The sequence below is a fragment of the Pelodiscus sinensis genome, chromosome 29 (assembly GCF_049634645.1).
Source record: "Pelodiscus sinensis isolate JC-2024 chromosome 29, ASM4963464v1, whole genome shotgun sequence".
Taxonomy (NCBI): Eukaryota; Metazoa; Chordata; order Testudines; family Trionychidae; genus Pelodiscus; species Pelodiscus sinensis.
In genome coordinates, this window is record NC_134739.1 from 8,782,006 (window position 1) to 8,802,150 (window position 20,145).

General features: G+C 57.9%; 1 protein-coding gene across 2 annotated transcripts; it reads left to right on the top strand.

Annotated features, from left to right (window-relative positions):
- Positions 1-983: 983 nt before the first annotated feature.
- On the top strand, positions 984-10,821 carry CCR10 (C-C motif chemokine receptor 10). Of its 2 annotated transcripts, none has more exons than XR_012898030.1 (2): positions 984-1,088; positions 9,522-9,644. XR_012898030.1 is itself a non-coding variant. In XM_014574879.3 (2 exons), exons 1-2 carry the CDS (start codon positions 4,393-4,395, stop codon positions 10,587-10,589), a joined length of 1,095 nt encoding a protein of 364 aa, XP_014430365.2. In that variant the 5' UTR covers positions 4,314-4,392; the 3' UTR covers positions 10,590-10,821. The 2 variants fall into 2 exon arrangements, 1 of the variants encoding a protein (XP_014430365.2); XM_014574879.3 differs by lacking the exon at positions 984-1,088 and adding an exon at positions 4,314-4,419 and having other exon boundaries at positions 9,522-10,821.
- The last annotated feature ends 9,324 nt before the right edge of the window (positions 10,822-20,145 follow it).

Here is a 20,145-nt window from a genome sequence, read left to right on the forward strand (position 1 = left end):
CAAGACCCAGGAGCCAGGCTCAGAGATAGCAGCCCTGACTGGCTGCCGTGCTCTGCAAGGTATTGGGGGTTCCCCCACATCCAAGGAGCCCGTAGATGCAGGGGGAGCTGCTCTATGAGTGTGGCTGAAGGGAGCTAGCTCATGGCTGCACCCCAGAGGCAGGCTGGGGCTGGGAGCTGCCGGGCAGGCCAGGCCTGCGGCAGGGAGGGTGTCTGGGCCCTGCCTGGCGGTGGTGACATGGCTGTTTTGTTTTCTGGCTGGAGGGTGAAAGTGAGAACAGAGAGTCCCAGGTGCAGCGGGCCCGTGGGCAGGGACAGTTAGTTACTCAGAAGCGAAGCAGCTCTTGGCTTGTGGGTTGAGTTGCGCGGGGTCTGCAGCCACCTGGCCAGGCCTGAGCCCCTGCCTGAGTCGTAGGAGGGTGCCCCCAAACCAGCCGCCTGAGACAGCTCCAGCCCCGCCACCGGGGCACAAGAGGGGAGCAGCGAGGTGGCTGCCAATGCCCATTACCTCTGGCCCCATCTCTGCAGCTGGAATCCAGCCCCAAACATCCTCCCAGCTCCGGCTGCCCCCCATCCTTTCCTGACCTAGTGTATACAGCCCCTCCTCCTGCAGCCCCGCTCTGCCATGTAAGGGGCATGGGGCAGCAGGCAGGCGTCCCCAGTCAGCAGGTAGCCTTGCAGGTGTGGCTGCCATTGGGGGACAGTTGAATGACAGTCACCGGGCACTGACCCATGCCGAAGCTGAGCTGACCCCCCTCTCCGGACACAACTCCTAATGGCAGGCCTGCACAACGTACAGCTCACGGGCTGCATGCGGCCCGCGGGGACTCACTGTACGGCCCGGGACGACTACAAGCAGCATGGCCCCATCCGATCCGCCAAACTGGCGGAGGAGCGGCGCGCCACCGGGGAGGGGGAAGTGCGGCGATTCTCACCGCCAGCCTGCCTGCGTGCAGCTCCGGTGCGAGGAGGCGGGGCGCGAGCCAGAGGCCAGGACGCTGGCGTGACGTGGCGTTGTGACATCACGGCCGGCGACCGCTGGATTCAAAAAGGCTCCAGCAGCCCCGCAAACTGGAAGGCAGAAGCCAGGTAGGGGAGGGGAAGGGGCTTGTGCTGAGGGAAGGGGGGCCGATCAGGAGAAAGGGGAAGGCACCTCGTGTGTTCGGTATTTTTTGGGAGAGCATCTGGCACCCCTACTTGCGGCCCGCAGCTGTTTTCTTTGGAGTAATATGGCCCTCGCCGCTTTCCCAGTTGTGCGGGCCTGTCCTAGGGCCACTTTGCATTCCCCTCTGGTGGGGAGGGGTCGCTGTCCGGGCCGGGTGCTCTGCCCTGCTCACAGCCCCGTGTTGCTGGCTTGCCAAGAAGTGGCAGCTGCACGCAGGGGGGGAAGTCAAAGCCCAGAGCAGCAGCACATCACGATGTTGCGTCTGTCCCAGGCTTGGGCAGCTCCCTGGGGTAAGAGCCACGGCCCAGATCAAAAGCCAGGCAGGAGGTTTGGTCTTTTCCTCCTTGCACAGCAAAGCTAAGAGGAGGGACCTCCAGAGGCATGGTGGGGCCCCCAGACCGTGTGGACTGGCTAGATACAAGGGCCGAGCTCCGTGCACATACAGCGTCTCCCATGGGACTCCAAGCAACTTGTGAAACCCACAACACGGTGCACGTCTGGAGGAGGCACACACACATTTAAAGGGGCAGCTCCCTGCTCCTGCGCACCCCAGGCTGGCTGGCGGACAGGCGCTGGCAGCTGGGGCGTGGGAGCCTGAAAGGCAAAGCAGGGCTAAGCCATTACAAGGAGGAGCGAGGCTTGGAGAAAAGGGGGATTGGGGGATTATAATAGCAAAAGGCAGAGAAGCCGGTCGCAACTGGAATCAATTTGATCCATCCCGGAGAGAGCGGCTCTCCCCCTCCCCCTTCCCCGCTGAGCACGGTGATACCAAGCGTCAGGGGGTGACGCTCTAAAAGCCCACGGTGTGTGGGAGTGGAGCTGTCTGGGGCAACACCCCTGCTGGGCCCAAGGGCTCGGCCTCCAGGGGTTGGGGCGGTGGTGGTGATGACAGCAGTTGCCCCTGGTTCTAAGAACAAACTGTTTCTTGCATGAAGCCGAGTAAGAGAGACTGTCCTGGCTCCTTACAGAGGGTGGATCCCTCTCACGTGGCCAAGAGCAGCCACCAGAGCCCACTAGTGTCAGCTGGGCTGTCCTAGCTCCACTGGTGTCAACATGCATGGCCCCCCTGGTGTCACTGGGCCCGAGAGCCCCGCTGGTGGAGACTGGCCTTGTTCCATTCATTCAGCTACTGATCCATTGCAGCCCAATTCTGGCACAATTAGTGTTATTTGTGATACAGAGACCCTGTGATGGGCCCAGTAGCTGGGCACTGTATGTTATTAGGTGCATTACGGTAGGACCCAGGCACCCATTGTGAAACGTGTTATGCTCAGAGCTGTACATTATTAGGTGCATGACGGTAGGAGCCCTGAGACCCATTGTGCTCAGCGCTGTACGTTATTAGGTGCATTGCGGTAGGAGCTCTGAGACCCATTGTGCTCAGCGCTGTACGTTATTAGGTGCATTACGGTAGGAGCTCTGAGACCCATTGTGCTCAGCGCTGTACGTTATTAGGTGCATTACGGTAGGAGCCCTGAGACACATTGTGCTCAGCGCTGTACGTTATTAGGTGCATTACGGTAGGAGCCCTGAGACCCATTGTGCTCAGCGCTGTACGTTATTAGGTGCATTACGGTAGGAGCTCTGAGACCCATTGTGCTCAGCGCTGTACGTTATTAGGTGCATTACGGTAGGAGCCCTGAGACACATTGTGCTCAGCGCTGTACGTTATTAGGTGCATTACGGTAGGAGCTCTGAGACCCATTGTGCTCAGCGCCGTACGTTATTAGGTGCATTGTGATAGGCGCTCTGAGACCCATTGTGCTCAGCGCTGTACGTTATTAGGTGCATTACGGTAGGAGCTCTGAGACCCATTGTGCTCAGCGCTGTACGTTATTAGGTGCATTACGGTAGGAGCCCTGAGACCCATTGTGCTCAGCGCTGTACGTTATTAGGTGCATTACGGTAGGAGCTCTGAGACCCATTGTGCTCAGCGCCGTACGTTATTAGGTGCATTGTGATAGGCGCTCTGAGACCCATTGTGCTCAGCGCTGTACGTTATTAGGTGCATTACGGTAGGAGCTCTGAGACCCATTGTGCTCAGCGCTGTACGTTATTAGGTGCATTACGGTAGGAGCCCTGAGACCCATTGTGCTCAGCGCTGTACGTTATTAGGTGCATTACGGTAGGAGCTCTGAGACCCATTGTGCTCAGCGCCGTACGTTATTAGGTGCATTGTGATAGGCGCTCTGAGACCCATTGTGCTCAGCGCTGTACGTTATTAGGTGCATTACGGTAGGAGCTCTGAGACCCATTGTGCTCAGCGCCGTACGTTATTAGGTGCATTACGGTAGGAGCTCTGAGACCCATTGTGCTCAGCGCCGTACGTTATTAGGTGCATTGTGATAGGCGCTCTGAGACCCATTGTGCTCAGTGCTGTACGTTATTAGGTGCATTACGGTAGGAGCCCTGAGACCCATTGTGCTCAGCGCCGTACGTTATTAGGTGCATTACGGTAGGAGCTCTGAGACCCATTGTGCTCAGCGCTGTACGTTATTAGGTGCACTATGGTAGGCTCCAGGATGCCTGTCCTGGCCCAGAGACCCCTTGTCCTGGGTGCTGTACCAGCCCAGAACATCTCGTGCGTCCCAGTTCATGAGCGCCCCCGGCTGAGCAGGCCCTGCTCCTTTGCACTGTTGTGTAGGCTCCAGACAAGGGAATCCCAGGAAATGGCCCCCAATTTGTTAGTGGCTCATCCCCATGCTGCCCTGCCCAGGGTCATGCCCAGCATTCCCTACCCTGACCGTGGGCTAGCAGCATGGCTATCACCAACAGAGACAGGCCCACTGGGCCCTGCAGGCCCAGCACTAGGGGCTGAGCAAGGCCCTTCAGCCCACGCTCACTCCCTTGATCTCAGCCCAAGCATGCTCCAGGGGTCTCTGATCAGTTTGCTGGCAGCTCTTGCACTCTGGGAGCTGGCCAGAGCAGGAGGGCAGGTACTTGCTGTGCCACGCAGCCCGGGCTCCATTGCCACGAAGCGTGGCCCACAGGTGCACGAGGAGCTGGGCTCCATTTCGTCCGGCACCAGTGCTCAGGGTGTTGGCTGGATGCCTCCTGTCACTGACGCAGGGGCCCCTCCCCTCCTCCCCCGCCCGGGGTCACCTCCTGTGTTTTCAGCCGCGCTCTCAGTATCAGGTAGGGCACGTGGTAAGACCACAGGCTCCAGCGAGCTCGGGGAGTGGCCACGGCAGAGCCTCGAAGGAGCAGGACGCTCACTGCAGCTTCACAATGATGGAGATGCCTCCCTCGAGCCAGGTGAAGGGTTGGGGGGGATTTCCAGGGTCAGGGAGGGGACATCTGTGGTGTCTTCCCCCCCCCCCCCCCCGATAGTGGCTTTGAGTCGTGAGCACCGGGTCACGTGGCCCGTGCAGGCAGGGACGGGCTCCACGCCCAGAGCTGGGGGCCTGGGAGCAAAATGGAACACTGGGGCCCCGATCCTGCAGGGAGCTCCATGCTGACCCTTGCACTCCTTGCAGGAGTAGAGACCCAAGCTGCAGCTGCAGGGAAGCGGCTTTCTGCCCAGTCCTCCAGGCACAGATGCTGCAGGGCCCGTGTGCTGGGCAAAGCTCCATGCTGGGTGTCAGGGGCCAGGTGCTCGGGACAGGCCAGCGTGGAGTGGAAATCACACTGTCCCCGCATGGTTCTTGGGTTCGGTCCTGCCCCAAGGCACCACAGAGCAGCCCCTTTGGCTGAGCAGACCCCAGGGCTGCTGTGAGGCTGGGAAGGGAAGCCGGGCCAGCTTGCCCCGGGGAGTTTGCAGCGCCTCAACCTCAGCACGCAGCTCAGTCAGAAGGAAACTGCAGGCCCAGGCCCAGGCCCAGTTCTGGTGCACACAACGGCAGCTTCCCACAGTCAGCTTCCCACAGTCAGCAGCACTGAACTTGCCCATTTACCCTAGCTGGGCTCGGGCTCAGCAGGGCTGAGCTGCAAGCTGCTCTCTGATGTGGTTTAAGCCAGGGCGGGGTCTCCAGGCGGGGCTGGCCCCACATGTCTGGGGACAACACGTCTGATCACCCCTGAGCCAGAGGAACCTGAGCTCTGTGGGTTTTACATGTCTCTTCCCTCAGGCATCTTTATTAGCAATTCAGGCAGCCACAGACGGGAAAAGACCTGTCGGCCCCTGTGAAACTTCGCAAAGGACAGCGCGGTCGATCCCCTGAGTGCCAGTATGTGTCTGCCTGTGTGTCCAGGCCCAGGGACACCCCCTTGGCAGGGTAGCGCCACCGTGTGGGGTCCCAAAGCCTCCCAGTGGGGCCTGATGTGACTCATGGGACAGACTCCCTGCCCCCCTCCCCATAGACATCGGGCCTACAGGGCTCCGGATCTGGCAGCGCCCCCATCTCAGGACAGTGACTGCAATTCTAGTCCTGAGTGCCGAGCGCTGGGCAGCTCTGTTCTGGGTGCTGAGCACCAGTTCTGGCTGCTGAGCTCTGAACAGTTCCAATTCTGGGTGCTGAGCTTTGGTTCTGGGTGCTGAGCACACTGGGCAGCTCCGGTTCTGGGTGCTGAGCACCAGTTCTGGATGCTGAGCTCTGGGCAGCTTCAATTCTGGGTTCTGAGCTCTGGTTCTGGGTGCTGAATTCTGGTTCTGGGTGCTGAGCACTGTGCAGCTCCGGTTCTGGGTGCCGAGCTCCGGTTCTGGGTGCTGAGCGCTGCGCAGCTCCGGTTCTGGGTGCTGAGCACTAGTTCTGGCTGCTGAGCTATGGACAGCTTCAATTCTGGGTTCTGAGCTCTGGTTCTGGGTGCTGAGCTCCGGTTCTGGGTGCCGAGTGCAGGGCAGTTCCAATTCAAGGAGCTGAGCCCTCGTCCCCGCTGTCAGGCCCCGGTTGGACACTCTGCTCACCGACACGTTCGCTGTTTGTCAGTGAAATGTGGAGCTGTTCGGGGCTTCGAGCCATCGCCCAGCACTGGGGTACTTTCCAGATGCCCGGGGAGTGACACAGACTTGCAGGAACCAAAGGAGATCCCTAACTGGGTTGCTGCTCCCCTGCCCACAGGACATCATGCCAGCCTGGCCCCCTCCACACCTGGCAGCCCCCAGCACACAAGACCCCGGCCCTGGAGAGTCAGTAACTCTCACAATGAGTGTAGCCCTGGAATGGCCCCCGCTGCTGTGTTGTGGTGAGACAGGAACTCGGTGTCTGCATTCAGTGGCCTCTCGGTGCGGCAGGGCGTAATGTAACCGTCAGTTTGGGTGCACCACTTTGAGGGTCAAATCAGGACGAACTGCTGAGAAGCAGAGCTACTTACAGCCCAAGACTTGGGGGCCTCCTCTATAAGGCACCAAACCAGCCACACGGAGCACTTCGGCGGCCAATCTGGCCAGCCAAGAAGTCTCACAAGCCATCCCCTCAGACGCGCCAGCTTTACCTGTGCCCCACAGAGGAGAGGTTATGAAAACCAATCCCACCAACTCCGAACAGGTTCTCCGGGTCCAAAAGGACCAGCCACGCTCCCAGGTCGATTTACACCTCGGATCTTACCCAAAGAGCACACTGGGCCGATCCTTTAGAAACTAAGATCCAAAGGTTTATTCATAAAAAGGAAGAAAAGGCTGAGAGTAGAATTGTTAAAGAAATCGCATGACACAACAATCACCAAGTTCTTGATGCAGGCTCTTGGCAGAGATGGAATAAATTGCTCTCTAAAAAGTCTCTGGAGTACATCCTGGCTGTGTCTAGACTGGCAAGTTTTTCCGCAAAATCATCTGATTTTGCGGAAAAACTTGCCAGCTGTCTACACTGGCCGCTTGAATTTCCGGAAAAGCACTGACGATCTCCTGTAAAATCATCAGTGCTTTTCCGGAAATACTATGCTGCTCCTGTTCAGGCAAAAGTCTTTTTCCAAAAGACTTTTGCGCAAAAGGGCCAGTGTAGACAGCACAGTACTGTTTTCCGCAAAAAAGCCCTGATCACGAAAATGGCGATCGGGGCTTTTTTGCGGAAAACTGCGTCTAGATTGGCCACGGATGCTTTTCCGCAAAAAGTGCTTTTGTGGAAAAGCATCTTGCCAATCTAGACGCAATTTTTCCGAAAATGCTTTTAACGGAAAACTTTTCCATTAAAAGCATTTTCGGAAAATCATGCCAGTGTCGACGTAGCCCCTGTGTTAGGAGGGGTCAACAGATCCCTCTGGTCATAGCAAGGATGCTTCTGAAGTGAAGGGCAGGACTGAAGACAAAAATGGAGGAGCCCCAAGGATCCATTTATGATCTTGCCCATGTGGAGGGAAATCCATTGTCCTCCTGCATGAAGGTACCTCCCAAAATAGAGCTGATCACATGATCAAGGGACCTATCCTGTCCTTTAGGCAAGGAGCCATGGCGTGCCTGTTGGCCTGCAGGTTTGTAGCAGAATTCCTCAGGTGTTTATTGGCAACACTTCAAGGCCCTTATCCATGAAATTCACTGAGGCTACATCTTCACTGTAAGTTTTTTCAGCAGAAAATATGCTAATGAGGGACTCATTAGTATGAGTCATGATCTCAGTAGCATATTTTCTGCCGTTTCTTTTTGCGCAAAAAGAAGCAGTGTGGACGGGGTTTTTTTTTTTGGTGCAAAACCCTCATTTTGCGCAAGATCCTTATGCCCCCAAAAAGGAGGTATACCGATCTTGCACCAAAAGGGGTTTTTGCGCAAAAAGGAAACGTCCACACTGCTTGTTTTTGTGCAAAAACCCCGTGCGAAAATACGGCTTGGCGGCAAATATGCAAATGAGAGCACGACTTATGCTAATGAGTCCCTCGTCAGCATATTTTCTGCTGCAAAAAATTGTAGTGTAGACGTAGCCTGAGTAGCCGCCTCTTACCGTAGGTGGGTGATGCCTGCTGCTATCTCCCAGGCGCAAACATTTAAAAAACAAGGACTTAGCCCACACTCATAACTTCACGTAGCAAAATCATACGGGCAGATGAGTAGCATCAACAGAATCAGCATCACATACGCTTTTGATAGACACCTCACAAAGCCCACCTTGCACAGAATTTGGGGCAAACACACAACCGTGGGTGCAACAACCAGCTGCATTTTCCCGTTAAATCCAGTAACGTCACACTAGGGCGCTCCCGAGGCACCGAGCTTGCTGGGCTCAGCTCTCAGCCTGACAGGGCACCTGGGCTCTCACTACTAGCAGAACAGGTGCCCACGTCACACCAACCTAGCAGGCATGTGACAATGCCCTCCCTAGCCATCTTGGCAGTGGGCAAGGGCTGAGCGGAGCCGCAGAGCTGCTCAGGGAGCCGTGCAATGGGGCAGCACCAGACCTTTCCAGCTGGCAGCAAAGTTCTGCAAGGAGAACCCCCCTTTGGTGCGCAGTGTGTCCCTGGGGACGAGGTCTTGGGTTAGGCTGCAGAATCCCGGCTTGGGCGACGGACATCCATCCCGTCGCTCCGCAGCACTGTGGGCTGCTGTTGTGTGGAGTTGTGCAGGACTGCATGGTGCCACATGGTGTTGTGGTGCAGTGCGGTGTTGTGGGGCAGTGCTGTGTTGCAGGGGAGTGCTGTATTGTGTTGTTAGGTAGCTGTGCTCTGTGAGGTTGTGTTGCTCTGCAGCTGTGTGGTGACAGTGCTGTGTAGTGATGGTGTGTGGTGCTGTATTGCAGTGCTGTGTTGTGTTAATGTGTTGTGTGCAATGTTGTGTTACATTGCTGCTGTGTTCTGTCGCTGGGTAGCTGTGCGGTGTTCTGTTCTGTTGCTGTGTGGTGTAGCTCTGGTGCTGTGTTGTGTTGCTGTGCGGTGCTATGTAGCTGTATTTTGTTGTTGTGCAGTGCTGTGTAGCTGTGCTGTGCTTGTGCGGAGCCGTGTTGCTATGTGGTGTGACTGTGGTGCTGTGTTGTGGTGTGTAGCTGTGCTGTGTTGTTGTGTGGTGGTGTGTAGCTGTGCTGTGTTGTTCAGTACTATAGAGCAATGTTGTGCTGTGTAGCTGTGCTGTGGTTGTGCAGCTCCATGTTGCTACGTGGTATAACTGTGGTGCTGCATTGTGTTATGTGGTGGTGTGTAGGTGTGTTGTGTTGTTGTGGGGTGCTGTGTAGCTGTGCTGTGTTGTGCAGCGCCATGTTGCTATGTGGTTTAACTGTGGTACTGCATTGTGTTGTTATGTGGTGGTGTATAGGTGTCTTGTGTTGTTGTGTAGCTGTGCTGTGTTGTGCAGCGCCATGTTGCTATGTGGTTTAACTGTGGTACTGCATTGTGTTGCTGCGTGGCGCTATGTAGCTGTATTGTGTTGTGCAGTGCTATGTAGCTATGCTGTGGTTGTGCAGAGCCATGTTGCACTGTGGTGTAACTGCCGTACTGTGTTGTGTAGCTGTGTGGTGCTGTGTCATGCAGCAAAGCTCCTTGCTAACGATGTTTCCCCATCACAGACCTCCAGCCCCTGGTCGGCCGAGCCCCCGGTCACCCCCAGCTTCTACTACGAGGAAGATCAGTACTCTGAGGCGGGCAGCGCCCTGCCCGAGGTGTGTGAGAAGGGGTCCGTCCAGGTCTTTGCCCGCACCTACCAGCCCGCTGTCTACCTGCTGCTGTCGCTGCTGGGCGTGGCGGGGAATGGCTTGGTGCTGCTCACCCACGCCCGCTACCGCCAGGCCCACTCCGTGACCGACGTCTGCCTGCTGCACCTGGCCGTGGCCGACCTGCTGCTGCTGCTGACGCTGCCCTTCGCCGTGGCAGGCTTGCTGCAGGGCTGGCCAACGAGCACCGACGCCTGCCGGACCCTGCACGGCTTCTACGCCCTCAACTTCTACAGCGGCTTCCTCTTCCTGACCTGCATCAGCGTGGACCGCTACGTGGCCATCGTCCGGGCGCCCACTGCCTTCCGCCTGCGCCCCCGGGCCCGCTGCTACGGCTGGCTGGCCGCCGGGCTGGCCTGGCTGCTCTCCACCCTGCTGGCACTGCCCCAGTTTGTGTACAGACAGGCCGAGCCACACCAGGGCCGCCCGCTCTGCCGGGTGCTCTTCCCTTCCAGCATCTCCAAGGCTGCCCTGGGAGCCACCAACCTGGCCCAGGTCATCCTGGGCTTTGTGGTGCCCTTCCTGGTCATGGCCTCCTGTTATGCAGCCGTGGCCCGCACCCTGCTGGCTGCCCGCAGCTTCCAGCGGCACAAGGCCCTCCGCGTCACCCTGGCCCTGGTGCTCGTCTTCGTGGCCCTGCAGCTGCCCCACAGCCTGATGGTGCTGCTGGACACGGCCGACATGCTGGGCAGCCGGCAGATGAGCTGCGCCCAGAGCCGCCGCAAGGACCTGGCGCTGATGGTGACCAGCAGCCTGGCCTTCGCCCGCTGCTGCCTCAACCCTGTGCTCTACGCCTTCGTGGGCGTGCGCTTCCGGAGGGAGCTGTGGCTCCTGGCCAGCGACGTGGGCTGCGTGGGCCGGGCACGGGGCGGGCAGTGCTCCAGGCGCCGGGCATCGTTCTCCACCTGCCTGGAGACCGTGTAGGGGCAGAGCTGACCCAGGGCTCAGCCCCCGCTGCTGGGGCAGACCCATGGGAGGAGGCAGTGTCGTGTTGTAACAGCACCCTCCCCTGGCCATTCCAGGGGTACCATTCACAGAGGCTGGGGTAGGGGTCTGTGTAATGCCCAGCACACCGGTGGGGTGTGTGTGTGTGTCTGTGTAATGCCCAGCACACCGGTGGGGTGTGTGTGTGTGTCTGTGTAATGCCCAGCACACCGGTGGGGTGTGTCTGTGTAATGCCCAGCACACCGGTGGGGTGTGTGTGTGTGTCTGTGTAATGCCGAGCTCTGTCTTTGGAAGTAGAAACATAATCAAGCTACCCGCCCTGTGAATGTATAAAAGCTGCCCTGGGCACCTGCGTGTGATTGTTGTTCATGTGCTTGTGATACCTCATTACATCGCCAGCTCTAGCTGCCTAGCTGTGGTGTGTGTGTGTGTGGGGGGGGGGGGGGGCTGCAGACGACTTGACTCTAGCCAGGTGGGAGTGGCTGCTGGGAAGGAGCAGAGAGTATTGTCCCCCCCTTCCCCCCCCACGGCTGAGGGAGGAGCCTGGGAAGCCAAGGTGGGTGGGAGGGGGTAGGGCGATGAATGTCCCTCACCCAGGAGGGACTGCACCTGGCCAGAAGACACTGTCTTGTCTGTATATGAACACGTCAGCAAGCCAGAGGGGAAACTGAGGCAGGGAGGCTACAGGGCCAGGGCATGAGGTGTGCTCTGGAGGCAGTCACCCCGTTGCATGCGGTCTTGTGGTCAGACAGGCTAACCTTCCAAGAGCCGCCCTGGCCTCTGCCCCAGATCCTGGGGGAGAAGGGGGGGCAGGTGGCCGCATGGGGGCACCCATCTTGTGCTGTCCCCTTGTCACCCCTGGGTGGTGGTTGCCCCTCGACAGGCTTTTTGGGGTGCTTATGAGGTCAGTGGAAATGACACATGGCTGAGAGCAAGGGATGGTGCTAGCATGTAGGGAGGAACATGGGGGGGGGGGGGGGGGGCAACAGGCTAGAAATGGGACAAGGCCAGGCCCATTTCTGTAATTCCCCATGGATACAGGAGCCTCTGGCTGGGGTGCCCTGCAGGGGGCAGCATAACCAAGCTCTTCATCCCAGGCCCGTCCCACCAGCTGTAGCTAATGGCTTAGAGGGCACTGGAGTCATTCATGTGCCCTAGCATCTTGCAGGGTCAGGGGGCTCAGGGGTGTCCAGCCCCGTCTAAGCCAGTGTCCGGCCTGTCTCTGCCTTCCGGTCCTTGAGCCACAGCCTCAGGCTGGGTGTGCGCGCCTCACAGAACTGCGCCAGGATCGTCAGCGTAAGCAGGTCCTCTGCGGTTTGGGCTCCGACCCCGAACACCCACTTGCGGCAGTATTGTGCCAAGCGGGAGGCCAAATCCACATAGGTTTCCCCTGGCTCCTTCGGCCACCCCCCGCCCAGAACTTCTTCCTGTACATCTCTGGGGTCAGCCCGAACTCGTGCAGAAGGGCCTCCTTGACCCGTTCGTAATCACCCGGCTGCAGATCCTCCAGCTGGTTGAGCACCCCTGCAGCTTGCTGATTCAGCACGGGGGTGAGCTCTTGCAGCCAGTCAGCTGGGGGAATCTGGTGCCGTTCACAGGCCCGCTCAAAGGAGCTGAGGAACCCGTCCAGGTCCCCCACGTCTTTACACTGGGCTAGCATGAGCTTCTCCAAGCGTCTGGACGCCCCTGGGGCCCTCACCCCTGGGGCCTCTCAGCTTCTCCGCTCTGCCATGGCCCGCTCATGCTGTCGCTGCTCTCTACGGTCTTGCTGTCCTTTCTCTTGTGACTCCAATTCTTTTAGCCTCAGCTCGATCTCCAGCTGTCATAGCTCTGCCAGGCTGGACTCCGCCCTGGAAAAACTGCGGCCGGCAGGGCTTGGCTGGGTGGGCACCGCGTCTCTCTGGCGGGCTCCAGTCCTCCATCCGGTCTGAGAGCCTGAGATGCTCCTCGGGGGTGTCTGACTGCTCCTCGCTGGGACAGGATCCCGGCCCCTGGATGGGTCATTCTCTTCCAGCCGGGCAATCAACTGGGCCTTGGTTGCTTTCTCCATGGGTAGGCCCCTCTCTCTGCACAGTCCCACCAGCTCTGCCTTCAGGAGTTGGGTGTTGGCCATCTCCCCGCTGGTCCCCACGGTGTAGACTCACTGGTCTCGTGCTGTAGCGCCCCACGATTCCCGCTTTGCTCTGTCTCCAGCACTCCTGGCTCTAAGGCCCTTGCTTCTACTGTGCCTTGACACTTGCTGCTGGAAGCTCCATCCACAGGGTGCAGTGCAGCCCACCCCTGACACCACTGTGGTGGCGCAGTGGGGGGTTCCCCCGGTCCTGCAGCCCCGTAGCAGCACGAACAGTCTCCACCAGCCGGTAGAATAGAGAGGGGTGTATTGATTTTCCAGAATACAACACAGCCCATAGGCAATGTGGCTACAGGGGCTAGGGCCAGGATGCCTCAGACCCTCGGATTAGGGGTCTGTCACCCCCAGCCCCCAGCTTAGCCTCTTCTCCCCATGCTTCCCAGACCGCAACTGCCTTCCCCCGAAACCTACAGTTGGTCTCCACCTCCCTGCCTATTGTCTCCCTCCCTGCTCTCAACCGGTCGGTCGGACAGGTTGGGGGTCTTTTGCCTACGGGACTCAGCAGCTGTCCTGCGGGGCCGTGCTACAGATAGTCACCCACAGCCCACCACCCAAGCATAGCAACCAGCAAGGTACTAACACTACACCACACCAGCCCTGTCTAAGCCAGTGTCCAGTCTGCTCCTAATGGTCTCTTCTCGGCCCCATCTCCCAGGGCTGAGCAGCAGGCCCTACAGATGGGAGGGGGGTTCTCGGCTCCCTTGGATCCCTGGCTCTCTGCTGGCAGATGTGGCTGCCAATGCTGGGGCAGAGGGAGGAGCAGCCCCGGCTGGTGGTCCCCACAAGGCACCGCTGTAGGAGAGTCCCGCTCCCTGCAGGCCGGGCCTCACCCTGACAACTCAACACGCTGGCAGTGCTTTTAAATCCCAGTGCATCACCCAGCCTCCCTGCCGTCCTGCGCTCTGAGTCACCAGGGGTGGGGAGCCCAGGGACTCGCCTTGGGAAGCCCTCTCTGACTACCAGCTGCTGCACAGTGGGCTCACGAGCCCTGCTCTGCCCCAGCGCTGGCTGGCTGTTTACATACCCCACTTTGACACATGAGAGTGCCCTGTCCCTTGTCTTCGGGGCACGGGCAATATGCCCCACTCTGTGGAAGCAGAGCACCTCGAGTCCCTGGTTTCACCAGACACATGGGGCTACGTCTACACTGGCATGATTTTCCGGAAACGCTTTTAACGGAAAAAAAAGTTTTCCGTTATAAGTATTTCCAGAAAAAGCACGTCTAGATTGGCAGGACGCTTTTCTGGAAAAGCACTTTTTCCGGAAAAGCGTCCGTGGCCAATCTAGACGCGCTTTTCCGCAAAAAAGCCCCGATTGTCATTTTCGCGATCGGGGCTTTTTTGCGGAAAACAGTACTGTGCTGTCTACACTGGCCCTTTTCCGGAACAGTTTTCCAGAAAAAGACTTTTGCCCGAACGGGAGCAGCATGGTTTTTCTGGAAAAGCACTGATGATTTTACAGGAGATCGTCAGTGCTTTTCCGGAAATTCAAGCGGCCAGTGTAGACAGCTGGCAAGTTTTTCCAGAAAAGCAGATGATTTTCCGGAATAACTTGCCAGTGTAGACACAGCCATGGGGTATGTCTAGACTACATGGCTCCATCAACGGAGCCATGTAGATGAGTTTACTAGATATCGGAAAATGAAGTGGTGATTTAAATAATTGCCACTTCATTTACATCAAAATGGCCGCTGCACTGTGCCGATCAGCTGTTTGGCGGCACAGCGCGGTAGTCTGGACGCTCCGCAGTCAGCAACGGAAGCCTTTGTCGACCACTCCGTTATGCCTTGTGGAATGAGGTTTACTGGAGCGGTCGACAAAGGCTTCCATTGTTGATCGTGGAGCATCCAGTCTATCACACTGTGCCGCCAAACAGCTGATCGGCACAGCGCGGCAGCCATTTTGATGTAAATGAAATGGCAATTATTTAAATCGCCACTTCATTTTCCTATGTCTAGTAAACTCATCTACATAGCTCCGTCAAGGGAGCCATATAGTCTAGACATACCCCTAGACAGGTCATGAGTAAAATCAAATGAATGGTTATTTAACAGAGCTTGAGATAAATGTTCAAATGGCAAGCAAGTGAAAGGAGTTGGAAACATAAAAGTTACAGGTAGGAGAGAAGAGGGGATAGGACCAAGGTCTATACCATCATGACTGTGGAAAAAGCAAATAAGGAAGTTATTTACTTGTTCCCATAACATAAGAACTAGGGGTCACCAAATGAAATTAATAGGTAGCAGGTTTAAAACAAGCAAAAGGAAGTTTTTCTTCATGCAGCGCACCGTCAACCTGTGGAACTCCTTGCCAGAGGATGTTATGAAGACTAGGACTTTAACAGGGTTCAAAAAAGAGCTAGATAAATTCATGGAGGTTAGGTCCATCAATGGTTATTAGTCAGGATGGGTAGGAATGGTGTCCCTAGCCTCTGTTTGTCTGGAAATGGATGACAGGGGAGGGATTACATGATGATTATCTCTTGTGTTCGCTCCCTCTGGGGCATTGGCTTCTGTTGGAAGACAGGACACTGGGCTGGTTGGATCTTTGGTCTGACCCAGTATGGCCGTTCTTATGTAAGAAAACCGCACAAGGCACTTCATAGCCTAGCTCAGGGGTTTTCAGTCTGTATACCATGGTGTGCTGCATATGCAGTTTTGTGGGCCACATCCACACAACAGCGATACTACCTGTGCGTCCCAGAGGCTGTCACGTGGGCTGCACGTGGCCCGTGGGCTGAGAACCACGGCTCTGTACTTACTAAGCAGTTCCCTTCCTGTCTACTCCAGTATTTCTCACCTCGTGGTCAGTCCTTACAGGGCATGGCTGGCCCAAAAGAGCTGGGATCCCCTGTACCCAAGACACGCCTGCTGGCAGAATGGTGGCCCCGCAGTGGCTCACGTGCCCTTTCTCCTTCACGTGTACAGTTACAGGCCTGTTGAGCGGTGTTGGTGGCCGTAGTACGTTGTGTTTGCTTGGTGCCTTCCCGTTTCACTTGACTCACACAGATCTTACAGCTGTTTGGGGGTGCAGGACTCCAGCCCCCATTTCCCCCCACTTTTGCTGCTCTGGCTAGAGACTATTTTCTCTCAGCCCTGGGGAGCCCCTATGCAGATCTTTTCTTGGGGTTCTTGAATAGTCACGCCTTGTCTGGCTGCAGGGACGTTCGTTGCTCTTCATTTGGTTTGAGTCAGGACTGAGTCTCTCTCAGCTGAGGGGGAGTGTCACTGCGCTCCTTCCCCCCCCCACCACCTTTTGGGACCACACTAGCCTGGGTGCTAGCTCACTGCAAATGCCACACGAGGCTGGTAACCCTCCGCTAGCGCAGCCCCATTGCCCCCTCTTGGTGGCATACTGAGCAGATAGTCAGATGTCAGGGCACCTGTCCCTGCTGTATCCTCTCCCTGGCATGGGACTAGCCCCACAGTGGCACAGGGAACATAAGAACGGCCGTGCTGGGTCAGACCAAAGGTCCATCTAGCCTAGTATCCTGTCTGCCGACAGTGGCCAGCACCAGGTGCCCCAGAGAGGGTGGACCGAAGACAATGATCAAGCGATCTGTCTCCTGCCATCCCTCTCCAGCCTCTGACAAACAGAGGCCAAGGACACCATTTTATCCCCTGGCTAATAGCCTTTTATGGACCTAACCTCCATGAAATTATCTAGCTTCTCTTTAAACTCTATTATAGTCCTAGCCTTCACAGCCTCCTCTGGCAAGGAGTTCCACAGGTTGACTACACGCTGTGTGAAGAAGAACTTTCTTTTATTAGTTTTAAACCTGCTACCCATTAATTTCATTTGGTGTCCTCTAGTTCTTCTATTTAGGGAACAGCGGACATGAGAGCATGGCTCAGTTTCCTGTGCTGGGAATTGGCTCTTGGGGCAGGAGTCTGCCCTCGTTCAAATCCGGGAGGGTTTCCGGTTTTGCCAGGGTAGGGGCAAGATCTCTCCTCTTTCTCCTGCCCGGCAGGGGCAGAGAAGGACCCGGCTCGCAGGCAGACCCTTGACATAGCACTGAGCTGCTGCGTTGGATTGTGGGCACCCCCTGTGGGTGGGCAGCGCTTGGAATATGGGCCTGCTGACGAGAATGTCAGACCCGGACTTCCACAGCGCTGTGGGAGCGATAAACTGACCACACACGCTCTACTCCCAGGGCATTCAGGGGCCGATGGACACAGCGGGGCCTCAGCCCCCCCTGAGATCACCATCGCCTCAACCACGTCCTCTTTTGGGACAATGGCAGGTTCCCAGCCCTGCAGCCTGAGCGTTCGGCTCGTTTTGGGAGGGCAATTAAGATTGGAAATTCCTGGCTGGACCCTGGCCATGGGGATCCCCCACGGAAACACCCTCGGCCATCACTGTCACCATGGAAACTCCCTTCCCACGTGGAGGCAGAGAGGTACTTTTTGCTAGTTTCGCTTCCTAAATCCCAGTGTCCTGCAGTCAGCACTTCCCAGCTGCCGGCAGGTGGCAGCCTGAGAGACAGCGGTTTGCTTGGGTGCACGCAGGCAGCACTGTGCCAGGCCCTGCTGGCCTGGGGGCGCCTGGAAGGGTCACAGCTTCCCAAGGGGGTATTTCCCCTCTGCATGGCACGATGCCTGCCGAGGGGGGCTGGAGCAGCAGCCCAGGGACCAGCAGGGCCAACGGGCCCATCCCTGCACTACAGTGACTTTTCCTTGCCACTTTGAGCTAGCGCACGGGGCAACCGCCGGCCTGGCTCGCTCCAGAGGAGATGGTGCTGGACCAAAGGCAGAAAACAGCTGCTAGCTCCATCACCGTCTCCCGGCTCGGCACAAACCGCCCTGCAGAAAGCCGAGCCGCTGGGCCCTTGCTCAGAGTGGGGGAGGCCCAAGGGCCTCTGGACTCTGCTGGGGCCGGGCAGGGTAGCAGGATGGCGACGGCCAGCCGAAGGGCCAGGAGTAAACCCGAGGGGCCTGTCTGACTGCCAGAGGGACGGAGCCCGAGCGCCAGCAGGGAACTGGGCTCTGGCCCCTTGCACAAGGCTCCGGCTCAGCAATGGCTGAACGTCAGCCAGCAGCTCTGGCAGCACCCACCCCTTATCGAGCCTCAGGCGGAACTGGAGCCTGTCCCCCCACCCCCCTGAAAGCATCCTGCCCCCCCCCCCGGACACACACACTTCCCCTCCACTCTCTCGTCTCACACACACACACACACCTGCTCCCTCACTCGCATGCGCACACACACACTTCCCCCCCCACACACAGACATACCCGTCCCCCTCTTTCCCTCCCATTCTCTCACATCCACACTCTTCCCCCCCCACAGTCTCACACACACACACTACCCCCCATGCTTCTCCCCCCCACATACATACACTTCCCCCCTCTCCCTCTCATTCTCTCACAGCCACACACTTCCCCCCACACAACTGCCCCTACACACCTGCCCCCATGCTTCTCCCCCCCACACACACATACACGTCTCTCTCTCCCTCCGCTCTCACACTCACACTTACCTCCACACACTTCTCCCCCCACATGCACACAATGTCTCATACTCATACACTTCCCCCTATGCTTCTCCTCCCCCACATACATACACTTCCCCCTCTCTCCCCTTCTCTCACCCACACTCTTCCCACCACACACACACTTCCCCCATGCTTCTCCCCCACACATACACTTCTCCCTCTCTACCTCCCCCTCTCTCACACCCACACTCTTACCCCCACACGCACACAGTCTCTCTCACACACACTAGCCCCCATGCTTCTCCCCCCCACATACATACACTTCCCCCTCTCTCCCTACCCTTCTCTCACACCCCCACTCTTCCCCCCCCACACCTGCCCCCCCGACACACACTCCCCCATGTTTATCCCCACACACTTCCCCCTCTCTTCCCCTCCCACCCACACTCTTACCCCCTCCTATTTCTCCCCCTCCCACACACGCACACAATGTCTCTTGCACACACTTACCCCCCACCACCCCGCACGTCCTCTCTGTCTGTTTCAGCTCCCTCTGGCTGCCAGGATTGACTGTAGCTCTGCTGGGCCCGGACCCTTCACCTAGTTCTTGGCAGGAAACCAATTCAGCTGAGTCAGCAGATCCGGCCGATTATTCCTGGGCTGCTATTCAGCCATGGCCGGGCCTCTGCTTCTCCTCGCTCGGGCCCTTCCCTGGGCTGGTTTGGCCGTGCCATTCCCTAGCCACAGGGCAGGCACCTGGCACTGGGAACAGGCTGCCCAAGGGGGCTGGGCAGCCGGCGGGAGTTCACGCAGAACAGCCTCTATTACTCCTGTAGGGCTGGGCAAGCAGCCAGAAGGGTCCTCACCCTAGGACGGTCTCAAAAAGCTGCAGGCTGGGGGTGTGTGCGTGGAAATAGATCTGCTTGTGGGCAGCGGGTCCCCTTCCCCGTGGCTCGGCGTGGGCTGACGTGGAAATAAACATGGGTCCTTCACTCGGGTTAAATGTGCAGCAAGGACACAGCCACTGGCCTTTAACGAGGGGTAGCAGCTTAACTCACGCTGCCGACCCACGTCACAGCCAGGCTCCACCGTGTCTTTGCTGCGTTAGCGTGAGTTACGAACAACCTCCCCCGACCGTCTGCGGTGGAAATGTGGCAGCCAGATGGGGGCATGGTGCTAGGAAGGTGGCCGGCGGGTGAAAGTGCCTTTAGTGTAGCTGATTTAACACGCGAGCAGGAGCACAGCCGATTCCCCAAACCCCCCGTGTCCCGCTCCCCACCCCCAGCCTCCTCCCCACCGCCCTTCGCGAGAGCTGAGGCCACCGCTCAGCACTCCTGTCCCCAGCGTGTCCTGTCCCCGGCCTGTGGGCCCTACTGCACTGCAGCCCTCCCCTGCTCCGCTGCTCGGCTCCCTGCCCCAGCGAGCGAGGCCGGATAAAAGCCCAGTGGCTCAGGCTGGCTCAGACTGGGAGAGTGGGAGGAAAGCTGGCAAGACGCGCTATTTCCTGTGTGCACATCCCGGCCCCCACTGCCTGCTCCCAGAGACATTTTTTGACCCAGCAGCTGTAGGAAACCCAGCGCCAGAGGCGGCGGGATTTAACCCCTCGGGAGCCAGAGCAGGATTCTGGAGGAATAATACAGCCCGGAGGCCATCCGAGCAGGCATCACCCAGCGGCTCCGTCGAAGGAGGCCAGCCCCGTCGTGAGGTGACACAGCCATGACGGCTGCTGGCCCTGCAAGTGGATCCTGGTATCGAAGGGCCATTTTGGCCCCAAGGGCTCAATCCAGATGAAATGTATGTAACTCAGGGAGTGTCTATTCAGGAGGTAGCCAGGGTGTACGTTAAGGATGTAAGTGACTAGTCAAGTGACTAGTCGCTGACCCCCACTGCCTCTGTATCTGAGGCAGCAAGTAGGGGAGCAGGAGCCAGCTCCCCCAGCACCGGCTCCATGGTGCGGGAGCCGGGGGGACAGAG

Bases quoted from the DNA above. Each gene is read 5' to 3' on its own strand.
- CCR10 (XM_014574879.3), top strand. From the start codon at position 4,393: ATGATGGAGATGCCTCCCTCGAGCCAG. The intron at 4,420-9,521 runs GTGAAGGGTTGG...TCCCCATCACAG, and splicing joins AGATGCCTCCCTCGAGCCAG to ACCTCCAGCCCCTGGTCGGC.